The sequence below is a fragment of the Macaca mulatta genome, chromosome 5, assembly GCF_049350105.2.
Source record: "Macaca mulatta isolate MMU2019108-1 chromosome 5, T2T-MMU8v2.0, whole genome shotgun sequence".
In the NCBI taxonomy this organism is placed as follows: domain Eukaryota; kingdom Metazoa; phylum Chordata; class Mammalia; order Primates; family Cercopithecidae; genus Macaca; species Macaca mulatta.
The window spans coordinates 12,537,069-12,552,220 of record NC_133410.1 but is presented as its reverse complement, the minus strand read 5'-3'; the positions used below and the strand labels follow the sequence as shown (position 1 = coordinate 12,552,220).

Here is a 15,152-nt window from a genome sequence, read left to right as displayed (position 1 = left end):
GTTTGTATTTGGCTACCAGTGAAAAATAGATTAGGAGATATCCCATGAGAAAAAAAATAATTTCAATTTTTCCATTACTGGGTTATTGTTCAGCAAGAGGTTTAAGGAGAAACATATGCGTACTTTGTTTCATTTGTATTTTCTTTTAATGTATCCAAAACTGAAAACGTCATTTTAATTTTATTATTCTTCGTCTTACCGATAATCTATGCTGCATTCAGAATTCTTAATAGCAGTCACTAGCTGAATACATACACAAATCACATAATAAAGAGGCTGGAAGCTTATTTTTGCAGCAGTTTTTTTCACAGATGCCAGTTGTACGCAGAGAGTCTCAATATAATATTTTGCTATTAGCTATTTTGTTTTGATGCTTAATTTGAAAAACCACCACACCAACTTTTTGTCTCATTACTTTTAATATTTCTCATTTTTTAGTTGAAAAGCTTAAATAAAGAAACAAGTACCTACTCAAATATTAAAAACAAAGACTGGTTTTTAGACGTTTCATACAGGCGATATATGTGATGATTTCTGACCTGTAGCACAGCACTACCAATTTAAAAATTTTGATTACTTTGTAAAAAATATTTGATATTCTTGAAATCTAGATTAATAGTATAATATTTTAGACTTACACAGTACTTAGGTTAAAAAATGAAATTAGGGCATGTATACTCTTAATGAATGTATATTTTAATTTTCCTAGTTAAGTTTTTATTTTGATGGTAAAGTTCCAGAAGAAAAGTTCTATTTTTTTTTAAGGCAGTTGGTTTTATGCTACTTAACAGACTCAAACTTATGGTAGAAATTTCAGTAAGAAAAAAATATTTTAATGTATTTTGTTTTTATATAATTAATAAGTATATTAAGAAATGAGGTGAATAAATTACAAGGTTTATAATTATTCTTTAAATACTTTAAATTCATTATAACTGTCAAATGTAGGATCATTAATATATCATTAGCTGAATAAAACATTACAGGTAGCTTTATTGAATTTATAGCATAGTCAGTGAATCTAATATTTGTTAGTAGTCTAGTAAGTCCTCTGACCAGTTAGATTGTTAGGGGTGTAAACCTCCTGTCCATCTATTTACATTCTCTTCATGCAAGTTTTCAAGATCATTACTTAGCAAATACTCATCCATTTTAGTATATTTCATGATCCGGTATGCTGTATAGTCTGGATGCAACCACTGTGCAGATTTTACTGCTTAAAATAGTGTATCTGTTAGTCAGAGATTCTGCTGATAGAGCTTCTTAAGAGTCTTAGTCAAAATACTTTCAGGAAGCTTGTGGGTACAGTCCAGTAAACAGCGTTCTACTGTGAAAAAGATTTCTAAGTCTTTAGTACAAGAAGTGGGCAGACTTGTGTTTTTAGTTCCATCTTGACTATGCAGCACTTTAAGTAAGGTTAACCAAGGCACCAAGTGTACTTTTACAAGGTCACTGTTGAATCCTCTTGGTGGCTTTAATTCATACCAAAAGCAACTTACCTGTGTTTTGTCACCTCATTTATTTTATTTTTTCTTCTAGTTACATGTCATTTCTTACAGAGGAGCAGGAATTTTGTAGCATTCTGGGTTTGGGATTAGATTTCTGACAATTTCCTTAATGTTCTGTATTGGTTAGAAATTTGTATTAGATAGATTCTTGATTTAAACAAAATTATAATATTATTTGAATATTCTTATATAGCTTTATAGGTGTGTCATCTTGAAAATATACTAGGAGAATTCATATGTTTATGCCTGCAGAAACAAAAATGAATATTGATTTGAATCATATCCTCATGCGATTTTGCTCCTCAAATAAGGAATCTACATTTTATTTTTAGTTTTATGTGTTAATAATCCTAAAATTAAAATGTGGAGTTAAAAATATATTTCTAGATATAAGAAGTAATATGAAGTTAATATCATTTGTTGAAACTGTAAAGATAGTAATTTTTTGTTAGCATTCTATATTAGTGGACTATCAGTAATTCGTAGCTATTTTTATTTCTGAGTCACTGTAATTTATATGTTTAAAAAAACAGGCAAACACTGACAACAGAGTTTATTTGGAAAGGCATGCATTTAAAAAGTATCCTCAACACATGAATATGGGAGACAATTGGATAGATAGATGATTTAGGGTCTTGATATGATTGTAGTCAGAATTTGAAAACATGTAATGAAGATCATGTTCCTGAAATTGTAGTCAAAGTGTTCACAACACCTCATTCAGATAGGATCTGAATATCAGAACTTAAAGAAGAAAGCTTTATATTTTTTGTTGTGAGGTTAAGCAATAAGGACTATTGACTCTGAAAAAATGGGATTAAACACCTTTTAGTGCTTATTTAGTATTGCCTAAAATCTTCCTCTGTAAAAGTTAGTATTGTTAAGCACTGTCTTTTGAAGTAATCAAATAACTCTAAAGAGTTGTGCAAGTAAAATGAATAGCCTACTGCCTGCTTAGGGGTTTCTGAAACTATTATATATACTTCTTAGTGATGGCTAGCCCTTTCTTATCTGCTTAATTTGAGACAGCATTATAGAAGAATTATTTCAGCCTTGAATCTCAAAAAATTTAGATTTTTAAGAAATTCGATTTGTATAAGTTTTTGGACACATCTTAGTCTGTGACGTTTTGGTTTTTGTATTCATAGGGCTTTAAGAACATTTTGGTTATTAGTGTAAGTGTAGAAAGTATGTGTCTGTAGGAATAATGGTGGTGATAAAACATTAGCGCTCATTAATGCTAATGGAAGTTCCTCGTGGAAATCCTCTGCACGGTGGCAGATGGAACAACCTATGTTTAAATAATGGAAAGATTGTAATACAAACTCACCAAAATTTAGAAAACTGTGCTGGTTAATCAAATGTCTTTTTCTTTTCAGTTGCATAGTTAAATGGTATGACTAACTGTCTCAGATTTTAGTGTTTTATGTTGGCGTATAAATTTATATCTTTATAATCTTTTTTTGAAATGAGATCATTTTTCAGTTTCTAACCTTTTATTTTATTTTCTTTTGATTTGCAAATCATTCAGAAAGTGCTAATTGAGACTCTGGAGAAAACTCCATAATCTTATGAGTGATATAGTTTAAAACGTTCAACTAAATAGCATAGTTTGGCTTTTGTAAGCATACTCATCAGTTGCATTGAGAAGAGAGAACAGCTTATCTCATAAATTTTTGTATCAACCAAATATTTTACAAAATGCATGAAAGGATTTTAAAGATTCCCTTTTAGAATGCTTTTATAATGCTCATAGGGGAAGATGATTAGTTACACTATTTTATGAAGGCTTGGAAGTATACATAGTTTGTTTAAATGGAAATGCTTTGAACAAGTTTGAATACGTTGTAATATTTAGTGATATACATGGTATGTATCCTACATTTGTTCTGAATAGGGCTATCAAATGTGTTTCTATTTTATGGGTTAAATTTGAAAACATAATTTTTTGGTTATGTTTGCCATATCCTAGAGTAGCTGACAATCACATTATAAAAAGATTCATTAATTTGAGCTGAAATTATGGGTGCATTTTTATAGTTTGCTATTATTCCATGAGTTTTAGAACCCATAGAGTTTAGAACCTACAACAAAATTCATATATATGATTGGATGGTTGAGTATTCAAAGCTTCAGTTTTTATTTCTAAAGTACATTTCTTGCTCCATGGACGTGTGTTTCATTCTATTCTCTAAGAAAAACGTTTTTCTGAGGCTTAAGTTTATAAATTAAAGCTTACTTTGTTTTGTTTTGAAAGTGGTTGTAAATATGGTTCAATGGAAATGGAGTAAAAGGATAAAACTAGATTCTCCACTATGATTTCTTTTGACATTGTTTTCACAATTCCAAATATCATGTGAGCCTGTACATAAAGGCAAATTGGGCTCAGTTTCTTATTGTGACTTAGTATTCTGTGATACTGTGTCAGCTGTTGTATTGTTACTTAATTTTTTTGATATTTTTATATTCATTTTTTATATTCTAGGAAACTTGAATGTTACCCTTCAAATTTGGGATATAGGAGGGCAGACAATAGGAGGCAAAATGTTGGATAAATATATCTATGGAGCACAGGTATGATATGAATTCTGATTATTCCAGTATTGAAAGTATAGCATTTACAAGCACATATGCAAATCTACACCCAAATGCACATACACACACACATACTTTCTTTCTAACTTTTTATCTGATATGTAGAGAGAATAATTTTATGTTTGTGCTAGTCCTTTGGTTTCATTCTCTCCAAATTATGTTTGGAATGATTTGGGTGAGGGAATAGGAAAACTCTTTAACAGCTTTCGTATGGTATTTATATTACTAGGTGTTATTGTTAGCAGTTCGATAAATGCAGTGATAAATGATATTTTGATATTTATTAGCTGGTTTGGTTATAGTGACTACTTTCAAATAAACTGAATGAAAAATACAGGGATGAAAATTTAACTTCATTTTAAGTTACAAGGACTAAAAGCATATCTATATGTCTATATTTTTGTGTAATGAATATTGATAGCTTTTCAGATTTAATAGACATGTCAATATTTTCTATCAGATAACTAAATATGACAGTGTATATGTGAAACACGTACAATAATTTATGATAATGCTGTATTTTCAGAAGAAAATCCATGTAGAGCAAGAAAAATGAAAGTGAAAAATGAAAAATGACCTGAATAATTACATAAATTTGGCCACATGAGCTTATATTCTCCATGAGCTTATATTGATATAATTTATAAGATTTTAAATAAAGTTATTATACAAATAGAAAATATACAGGGTGGTAATATACTTTAAAAAGTTAATCATTTCTCTCTGAGCATGTTCACTGAAGAATTGTCTTTTTAATATTTGGCAGATTGCTTTTGATTAAATGACACACTTTAGAAATGCAGTAATACTATTGAAAGTAATCATCTGATGAAGTAGAGAATATGGTATATAGCCAAATATTAAGTACGTTGTGCTTACTGAGCTCTGTATGTAATACTTGATGTGCTATTTCTTTATTTTTGCTTTTTTTAATTAGTGTGTATCTTCTACATCATCTGGAGACATAGGGGTAGTAGTAAAAATTTTTAGTTCTTTATTAGAGTTTGGTATTTTAAGTGGGACAAATATAACTTGGTTATGTGGAACCATGTTGCTCATAATAAATGATTCTATAGGGTGGAGATATAGTAGGTTAAGCACTGCTGTACAAAGTTTGGTTCATGTCAAGTACCATTGCCTTGATTGTGGATGAAAAATAGATTCTGATTTATTTTATAAAATATTCAGAGAAGGACAGTATGGTTATAGAGGCTAATATGGTTCTGAATCACATATAAAGGCCCTAGAGTTTTGATTTTTTGCATTGCTGATACAGAGATTTGGCTCTTAATGCTCTTATCTTTTATACATGGTTCTTTGTCTCCTGCAAAATTTTTCTGTTCACATTTATAGCATTTTCATCTGTGGTTAAGTGACTTGATATTTTATGCATGTTCATTTTTCTCTTAAAAAGTACATCTCAGAATTTTGTGTATGGCTTTTTTGTTTTATTTATTTATTTTTCTGTTTTAAACTGATTAAAGTGGATACTAAGCTAGATAAAACTTGCTGGACAGAGATTTGTGGGAAGCCACAGTTCTTGTTTCATTCATGTGGTTGATAACATGGGAAAATAACACTCTTATCTTTGTTCCATAAAATCTGTCTATAAGGCCGGGCGCGGTGGCTCAAGCCTGTAATCCCAGCACTTTGGGAGGCCGAGACGGGCGGATCACGAGGTCAGGAGATCGAGACCATCCTGGCTAACACAGTGAAACCCCGTCTCTACTAAAAAATACAAAAAACTAGCCGGGCGAGGTGGCGGGCGCCTGTAGTCCCAGCTACTCGGGAGGCTGAGGCAGGAGAATGGCGTGAACCCGGGAGACGAGCTGGCAGTGAGCCGAGATCCGGCCACTGCACTCCAGCCTGGGCGACAGAGCGAGACTCCGTCTCCAGGAAAAAAAAAAAAAAAATCTGTCTATAAGGCCACATATAGGATTTTTAAGAAAATGAAGATTCGATCTAACTTCTAATGAAATTTGACTCTTGGTGTCAAATGGAATAGTCTTTTATGATTTATAGGTGCAACCAGAGTTAGTGGAGAACAGGAGGACTTTATGCATTTCAGGGTAAATAATAATATATAATTCAATTAATACATTTTTCTTTCCTTAAAAATTAGGGGAATATTATGCCCATGTGTTGAATTCTATCAATTCTATCTTCAAATCATTTAAAAATTTATTATCTAATTTATTTAAATTATTTAAAATTTATTACTATTATATAAAAATTAATATTGATGTGAAATTTGTGTATTATAAAGTTAACCATTCTGAAGTGTATAATCAGCTATACGCAGTGGCTCATGCCTGTAATCCCAGCTAATTGAGAGGCACAGGTGGGAGGATCACTTGAGCCCAGGATTTTGAGGTTTCAGTGAGCTGTGATCACACTACTGCACTTCAGTCTGGGTGACAAGTGACACTCCATCTTTAAAAAACAAAATAAATAAAAAATAAATTATATAATCAGTATCATTTAGTGTACTCACAGTATTTTGTGACCATTTCCTTAAGTCAGTTTTTGACAGTATATATTTTATGTTATTACAAAGCTGCCTACAATCAGCAGACATTAATGAGAACATTGGTAGACATTTCAAGAATTTCCATCTTTTTTGAAAGTCCATAAATTTAGTAAAATGTCTTCATTATTTTTTAAGGTACTTTATTTCTTGGGAGAAAGTGAATGTTATATTTCTTAGAACTTGTTGTATAAGGTTTCTATCTTGAAGGTACATACTGACTTTTTTCTCTTTTGGTAGTGCGTTTTATTGTTTATACTTTACGGTTGCTGTGACACTTATATTCATGTACTGTGTTTTTATTAAACAACAATGTCCAGTATTTCTGAGAAATTCATGAATCTTTCTATGAAATTGCCTGACAAAACTGGGAATTCTGAGATGATGAAATGAATTGTTAAAAATAGATGATAGGGCATGGGGGCAGGCACTTATAGTCCTTGCTACTTGAGAGACTGATATGGGAGGATCACGTGAGCCCAGGAGTTTGGGGACTGGAGTGAGCTATGATCATGCCATTCTACTCCAGCCTGGGTGAAAGAGCGAGACTCAGTTTATAAAGAAAAAAAAAAAAGGATGATAATATAATAATTTTTTCTGCTTTCCAGAGATTCCAAATAAATGCTGTGTTAAGTACATAAAGTCATTGACCAGTGGTCTATTTTGTTAAACTGTTTTTAAATTCTATATCCAGGCTAGAGAGGCTGTGACTCATTATTTACTACTATAAATTGGAGAAAATGTTACTTTTCAAAACCAGTGATTTCAAAAACATCCTGATAGCATTTTAATAAACTCAATAATTTTATATAATAATATAATTATTCTTCAAAGTAGATCTATATTGCTTCTGGAGTTATAGATACTTTATATTACCTATCTCATGAGTACTTTAGATTTTGGTATACTACAGGACAGAAATCTTCCACAGAAATGTTGAGACAAGCTTTTTCAGGATATCAGTTTAATGTGTTATTTAGGGTTTATTTTAGGTTCTCTAACTTCTGTAACTTCTGTATTGTATATAGAAAGAATTATACATGTCTGGGTCATTAAACTAATCAATCTGTTTCTTTAAAGCATTTCTTAACATCTGCATAGAAGCTTATTTGTAGGCTGGGAGTTAACTTGGACCCAAATAAAACCGATTATTTTACCCTCTTCACTCCCCTTACCCCCAGCAACATTTAAACGTTAGCAGTAGCCTGTTGAAAGTGTTGGTGAAAACTAAATTGAATTGACACCCCAAAAAGAATTAGTGAGGTATTTTGACAAGAACTAGTTCTAAGAATTGAAATATGTCCCAGTTAAATTCCCAGATTTTAAATTAACTTAAAAATTTCTAGGAGTCTTTAGAAAGATGTTATAGGCGATTTTTCATAGTGGTTAAGAGCAAACACACAGTACATAGTGTTTAGTGCCCTGTAACCTGTGGCTAACAGAGGCTAATAACAAACCTCAGAGAAGGACTGGATGTTTCATTTTTGTAGCTCTTTCTGTCCTGGAATCTAAGTGGTTTGCAAACACTGACCCACTGAGCATAAACTCAATGAAAGTGTAGTCACTTGTGAGGTAGAACATAACCACTATTATGTACCAGTGGCCCCACACAGATGAGCCTGCTTTTTAAGTACCAACAAAAGGATTTGGTGCCTACATGACAGCTAGGGAGAGGGTGCATCTTAAAACTGGACTCTGCAAGACCTTCTGCTCTCTTTTGCTGTAAGTTTTTTAGTTGGATATTTGCCAACTTATAACATGTTTGTGCACTTTCTTTGCGTGTTTCTTACAGGTTATACTTATAAAGCAAGATATATGTTGTTAATGGCTATTATATAATCTGTATGATTTAATTCATTTCTATATATAACTAAAAAACTAAAGCAGATTATTTGTCTTGCATATAAGGGAGAAAACAAATAACCTGCATTTTGGGACTGGGAAACCTTTCATTTTTTGAGAATGTTAAACAGTAACAGTGTGTGTACTGTGTTTAGCACATGTTACACTGAAGAACTATATCTATGCAATGCTTTACAAGACTGTTACTTGGTAGGCATCAGTGTTTGTTCTTTCAAAACTTCTATCAAGGCCAGGTCAGTGGGTCATAATCCCAGTGCTTTAGAGGGCCAAGGCAGGATAATTGTTTGAAGTCAGGAGCATGAGACCAGCCTAAGCAACATAGTGAGACCCTTTCTCTACAAAAAATTTAAAAAATTAGCTGGGCACTGTAGTATACGCCTGTAGTCCTAGCTACTAGAGAGGCTGAGATGGGAGGATTATTTGAGCCCAGGAGTTCGAGGCTGCAGTGAGCTATGACTGCATTCCAGCCTGGGGAACAGAGCAAGACCCCATCTCTTAAAAAAAAAAAAATGCTGTCAATTATTACCTTGAAAATGGTATCCATTTGATTTACTCTCTCATCATGCTTATTAGATATGGTGGTGAGTGCAATAGATGAAAACAAACTACCATATAAACTAACATTATATAATATTTACTAAAAATCTTGATGTTTACAAAATACTATGGATGGTAGTATTTTCTTGGAATCGAAGTTGGAGGAAGGCAGTTAAGGCATAAAATGAAGGAAACTGTTGCTGAAGAGGGATTTCTTAAACTTGAAATCTGATTTCCAAAGGGTCATGTAGAAGATTTGGGAAGAAGAGCAGCAGCTGAAAGGTAAATTGGGAAGTGGAAGGAAAGGATGGTATGGGGTTGAAGACATAGGAGAGGGATAAATGTCAGATATGTGGTTGATAACAAAAGTTATCTGGGACATGAGACATGGCGATGGATTTAGATGATCATAAGATTGCCAAGAAAATTAGATCCAGAAGTTCCCAGGTAGGTTGCAAGATGTATTCCATGTTTGAGGGAGTTGTACTTTCTTGTGGCTGAGAAGATTCCGATAGTTTTCTGGAAGGGATCAGAAGAGTTCTGGATTGTTGATGTGGTCAGAGACTTAGGGATTTGAGGGTGCTGGTATTTGAAGGATTTGAGGCTCCTGAAGAGGTGAGTACTTAGAGGTCTGGCTTTGAGGCTGGTGAGTAGAGGCCCTGAGAGTCAATAGTTTTGATAATGTGTGTCTTTTAAAGATTTGGTCCATTATATTTATATTGTCAAATTCGTGGTCACAAAGTTGTTTATATTATTTTTTTAATGTCTGTGGAATAGGTAGTGAAGACCCTTATTAATTAATGTTGTTAATATGTGTCTTCTCTCTCCCTCCCTTTGTTTTTGGTTAGCCTGACTAGGGGTTTGTCAGTTTTACTGATCTTTTTTTAAAAACACAGCTTTTGGCTTTGTTGATTTTTCTCTGTTGTTTTCTTCTTTAATTTCAATTATTTCTTCCCTAATTTTTAATTACTTTCTTCTGCTCGCTTTAGACTGAAATTACTCTTCTTCCTCTAGTTTCCTACAGTGGAAGCTTAGATTATTGATTTTTCTGCTTTTCTAATATATGCATTCAATGCTAAACACTTTCCCTAAGCACTGCTTTTTCTGTATTCCACAAGTTTTGGTAGGTTGCATATATTTTGTTTTTGCTTCAAACTATTTTAAAATTATTTTTGAGACTTCTTTGATGCTTGTGTTATTTAGAATATATTGTTTAATCTTCACATACTTTGAGTTTTTAAAGCTATTTTACTGTTACTGATTTCTAGTTATAGTTTGAGAACATGGTTTTTTTGATTTCTGTTTTTACAAACATGTTAAGGTATATTTTATGGCCCAGAATGTAGTTTGTCTTGGTGAATGTTCCATGAGAGCTAGGGAATAGTGCATATTCTAATGAATACAGTAGTCTATAAATGTCAATTAGATGAAGTTGATTGTTAGTGTTGTTCAGATCAACTATACCCTTACTGATTTTCTGTTTGCTTAATGAAAAAAGTCTTCAACTCTAGGGGGATCTGCAGATTTGGAACTCCTTGCAGTTTTATCAGTTTTGGCCTCATATATTTTGATGCCCTGTTATTAGGTGCATATATAGAGAGGACTGTTATGTCTTCTTGGAGGACTGACTTATCATTATGCCAGTCTTGTCTTTAAACTTGATAATTTTCCTTATTCTGAAGTCTGCTTTGTCTCAAATTATATAGCTACTCCAGCTTTCTTTTTGTTAATGTTTTCATGGTGCTTTTCTATCCCTTTACTGCTAACCTGTCTGTGTCTTTATATGTAAGGTCAATTTTCCGTAGGCAATGTATAGTCGACTCTTCTTTTCTCATCTCCTTTGACAATCTGTCTTTTAACTTGTGTATTAAATTCACATACAAAGTGGTTATTGGGATAGCTGGGTTAACATCTTTCGTGTTCTTTTTCTATTCTTTGTACGTTTTCTTTGTTTATCCCCTCTTTTTTACTTTCTCTGGTTTTATTTGAGTATTTTCTCTCCTGTTTTAGCATATCAATCATACTTCAAAATTTTTTTTAGTGATCATTCTAGAGTTTGCAATATATATTTTAAACTAAGTTTAGTGCTTCATGTGTAGTGCAGGTCCCTCAGAATATTCTCAGTTCATCCTTTTTGTCCCTTATGGCATGGCTGTCATTCATCTCACTTATCTATATGCTGTAATCATCCAGTACATTATTATTACTTTAAACAGTTGTATTTTATACCAATTAACAGTAAGAAAAATAATTGATACTATGTTATCTTCATTTTTTCCTTTTCTGATATTCACTCTTTTTTTTACATTCTGTATAATTTTATTTAAAAAATGTTAACTTTTATTGTGAAGTGGCAGTTTATAATTGGTTATATTTATGGAGTACAGAGTGATGTTATGATTTATGAATACAATGTGGAATAATTAATTCAAGCCAATTAGCATATTCATTATCTCAAGTCCTTATAACTTTTTTATGTTGAGAACATTTGAAATTTACTCTTTTACCAATTTTGAAATGTATGATATGTAATTATTAACTGTTTTAACCACACTGTGCAATAATTCTCAAAAAAACCTTTATATCTCCTGAGATTTTGTACCCTTTGACTATTTCCCCATTTCCCCCAACCCCTAGCCTCTGCAACCACAAGTCTACTCCCTACTTCTGAGTTTGATTACTTCAGATTTCACATAAGTGAGAACATGCAACATTTGTCTTTTTGTGCCTGGCTCATTTCACTTAGCTTAATGTTTTCCAGTTCCATCCATGCTGTTGCAAGTGAGAGACTTTTCTTTTTTTGAGGCTTATAGTATTCCATTATGCATATATACTTCATTTTCTTTATCCATTCATTTGTTAATGGACACTTAGGTTGATTACATGGCTTGGCTATTGTGGCAGTGCTGCAACAAACATGGGAGTGCAAAAACCTCTTTGACAAACTGATTTCAAATCTTTGGGTAAATACACAGAAGTAGGATTGCTGGATCATATTCTTAGTTTTTTTTGAGGAACCTCCACACAGTTTCCCATAATGGCTATTCTTCTTTACATTTTCACTGAGAGTGTACAGAGGTCCCTTTTCTCTATATCCTCGCTGATACTTGTTATCTTTCATCTTTTTGATAATAGCCAATAGCCATTCTGACAGGTGTAAGAGGGTAATTTTTTTGCTTTTAATTTGCATTTCTCTGGTGATGTTCAGTATTTAAAAAAATGTATCTGTTAGTTATTTGTCTTCTGAGTAATGTCTTTACAGGTCTCTTGCCAATTTTTAAATTTAGTTTTTTGTTTTCTTGCTATGGAGTTGTTTGAGTTCCTGGTATATTTTGGATGTTAACCCCTTCTTGGATGTATGACTTGAAAATATTTTAATTTGTAGGTTGTCTCTGCACACTGTTAATTTTTTCCTCCTTTGCTGCACAGAAGCTTTTTAGTTTTCCCGTATTGGCTATTGCTTTTGTTGCCTGTGGTTTTGGAGTGAAATTCAAAAAATTATTGCCCAGACCAATATTTTGTAGTTTTCCCCCCTAAATTTTCTTGTAGTAATTTTGTAGTTTCTGGTCTTTGAAATCTTTACTCAATTTCGAGTTGATTTTTGTATATGTTGTGAGATATTGTTCTGCATGTGGATATCTAGTTTTCTGAAAACCATTTATTGAAGAGGCTGTCCTTTTTCTATTGTGTGTTTCTAGCTCTGTTGTTGAAAATCAATTGACTGTACATGTATGGCTCATTTCTGGACTCTCATGTTATGTTGGTCAGTGTGTCTATTTTTTGCCAGTACCGTGCTGCTATAATTAATATAGCTTTGTAATATAGTTTCAAATCAAGTAGTGGGATGCCTGCAGCTTTGTTTTTCTTATGTGTTTGTGCTCATGATTGCCTTGGTTATTTGAGTTTTTTCCATGCTACTCATTTTTTCCTATGTAGAGTTTAATTTCTGACCCATGTCATTTTCCCTCTCCCTGAAGAACCTCTTTTAATGTTTCCTTCAGAGCAGGTTTGCTGACAATGAATGGTCTATTTTTGTTTTTCTGAGAAGATCTTTATTTCTCCTTTACTTATGATAATTTTGAGGGGTATAGAATTCTAGGCAGTTTTTTTTTTTAATTTTAATTTTCTGCCAGTATTTTTTTTAAAATTATTATGCTTTAAGTTCTAGGGTACATGTGCACAATGTGCAGGTTTGTTACATATGTATACATGTGTGATGTTGGTATGCTGCACCCATTAACTCGTCATTTACATTAGGTATATCTCCTGATGCTATCCCTCCCCACTCCTCCCACCTGACAACAGGCCTCGGTGTGTGATGTTCCTCTTCATGTGTCCAAGCATTCTCATTGTTCAATTCCCACTTATGGGTGAGAACATGCGGTGTTTGGTTTTCTGTCCTTGTGATAGTTTGCTGAGAATGATGGTTTTGAGCTTCATCCATGTCCCTACAAAGAACATGAACTCATCCATTTTATGGCTGCATGGTATTCCATGGTGTATATGTGCCACATTTTCTTAATCCAGTCTATAATTGATGGGCATTTGGGTTGGTTCCAAATCTTTGCTATTGTGAATAGTGCCGCAATAAACGTATGTGTGCATGTGTCTTTATGGCAGGATGATTTATAATACTTTGGGTATATACCCAGTAATGGAATGGCTGGGTCAAATGGTATTTCTAGTTCTAGATCCTTGAGGAATCGCCACACTGTCTTCCACAGTGGTTGAACTAGTTTGCAGTCCACCAACAGTGTAAAAGTGTTCCTGTTTCTCCACATCCTCTCCAGCACCTGTTGTTTCCTGACTTTTTAGTGATCACCATTCTAACTGCTGTGAGATGGTATCTAATTGTGGTTTTGATTTGCATTTCTCTGATGGCTAGTGATGATGAGCATTTTTCCATGTGTCTGTTGGCTGCATAAATGTTTTCTTTTGAGAAGTGTCTGTTCATATCCTTTGCCCACTTTTTGATGGGGTTGTTTGATTTTTTTTTCTTGTAGATTTATTTAAGTTCTTTGTAGATTCTGGATATTAGCCCTTTGTCACATGGGTAGATTGCAAAAGTCTTCTCCCATTCTGTAGGTTGCCTGTTCACTCTGACGGTAGTTTCTTTTGCTGTGCAGAAGCTCTTTAGTTTAATTAGATCCCATTTGTCAATTCTGGCTTTTGTTGCCATTGCTTTTGGCGTTTTAGACATGAAGTCCTTGCCCATGCCTATGTCCTGAATGGTATTGGCTAGGTCTTCTTCTAGGGTTTTTATGGTTTTAGGTCTAACATTTAAGTCTTTAATCCATCTTGAATTAATTTTTGTATAAGGTGTAAGGAAGGGATCCAGTTTCAACTTTCTACATATGTCTAGCCAGTTTCCCCAGCACCATTTATTAAATAGGGAATCCTTTCCCCATTTCTTGTTTTTGTCAGGTATGTCAAAGATCATATGGTTGGTAGATGCATGGTATTATTTCTGAGGGCTCTGTTCTGTTCCATTGGTCTATAACTCTGTTTTGGTACCAGTATCCTGCTGTTTTGGTTACTGTGGCCTTGTAGTATAGTTTGAAGTCAGGTAGTGTGATGCCTCCAGCTTTGTTCTTTTGGCTTGGGATTGTCTTGGCAATGCGGGCTCTTTTTTGGTTCCATATAAACTTTAAAGTAGTGTTTTCCAATTCTGTGAAGAAAGTCCTTGGTAGCTTGATGGGGATTTCATTGAATCTGTAAATTACCTTGGGCAGTATGGCCATTTTCACGATACTGATTCTTCCTATCCATGAGCATGGAATGTTCTTCCATTTGTTTGTGTTCTCTTTTATTTCATTAAGCAGTGGTTTGTAGTTCTCCTTGAAGAATTCCTTCACATCCTTTGTAAGTTGTATTCCTGGGTATTTTATTCTCTTTGAAGCAGTTGTGAATGGGAGTTCACTGATGATTTGGCTCTCTGTTTGTCTGTTGTTAGTGTGTAGGAATGCTTGTGATTTTTGCACATTGATTTTGTCCCCTGAGACTTTGCTGAAGTTGCTTATCAGCTTAAGGAGATTTTGGGCTGAGACAATGGAGTTTTCTAAATATACAATCATGTCATTTGCAAACAGGGACAATTTGACTTCCTCTTCTCCTAATTGAAT

General features: G+C 33.4%; 1 protein-coding gene across 2 annotated transcripts in view; it reads left to right on the top strand.

Moving 5' to 3' along the window:
• The window catches only part of RAB28 (RAB28, member RAS oncogene family), a 116,408-nt gene that overhangs the window by 5,945 nt on the left and 95,311 nt on the right, over positions 1 to 15,152 (top strand). For both annotated transcript variants that reach the window (NM_001376264.1, NM_001265724.1), the window contains 1 exon segment: positions 3,994 to 4,082. In NM_001376264.1, coding sequence (NP_001363193.1) covers positions 3,994 to 4,082 — 89 coding nt within the window.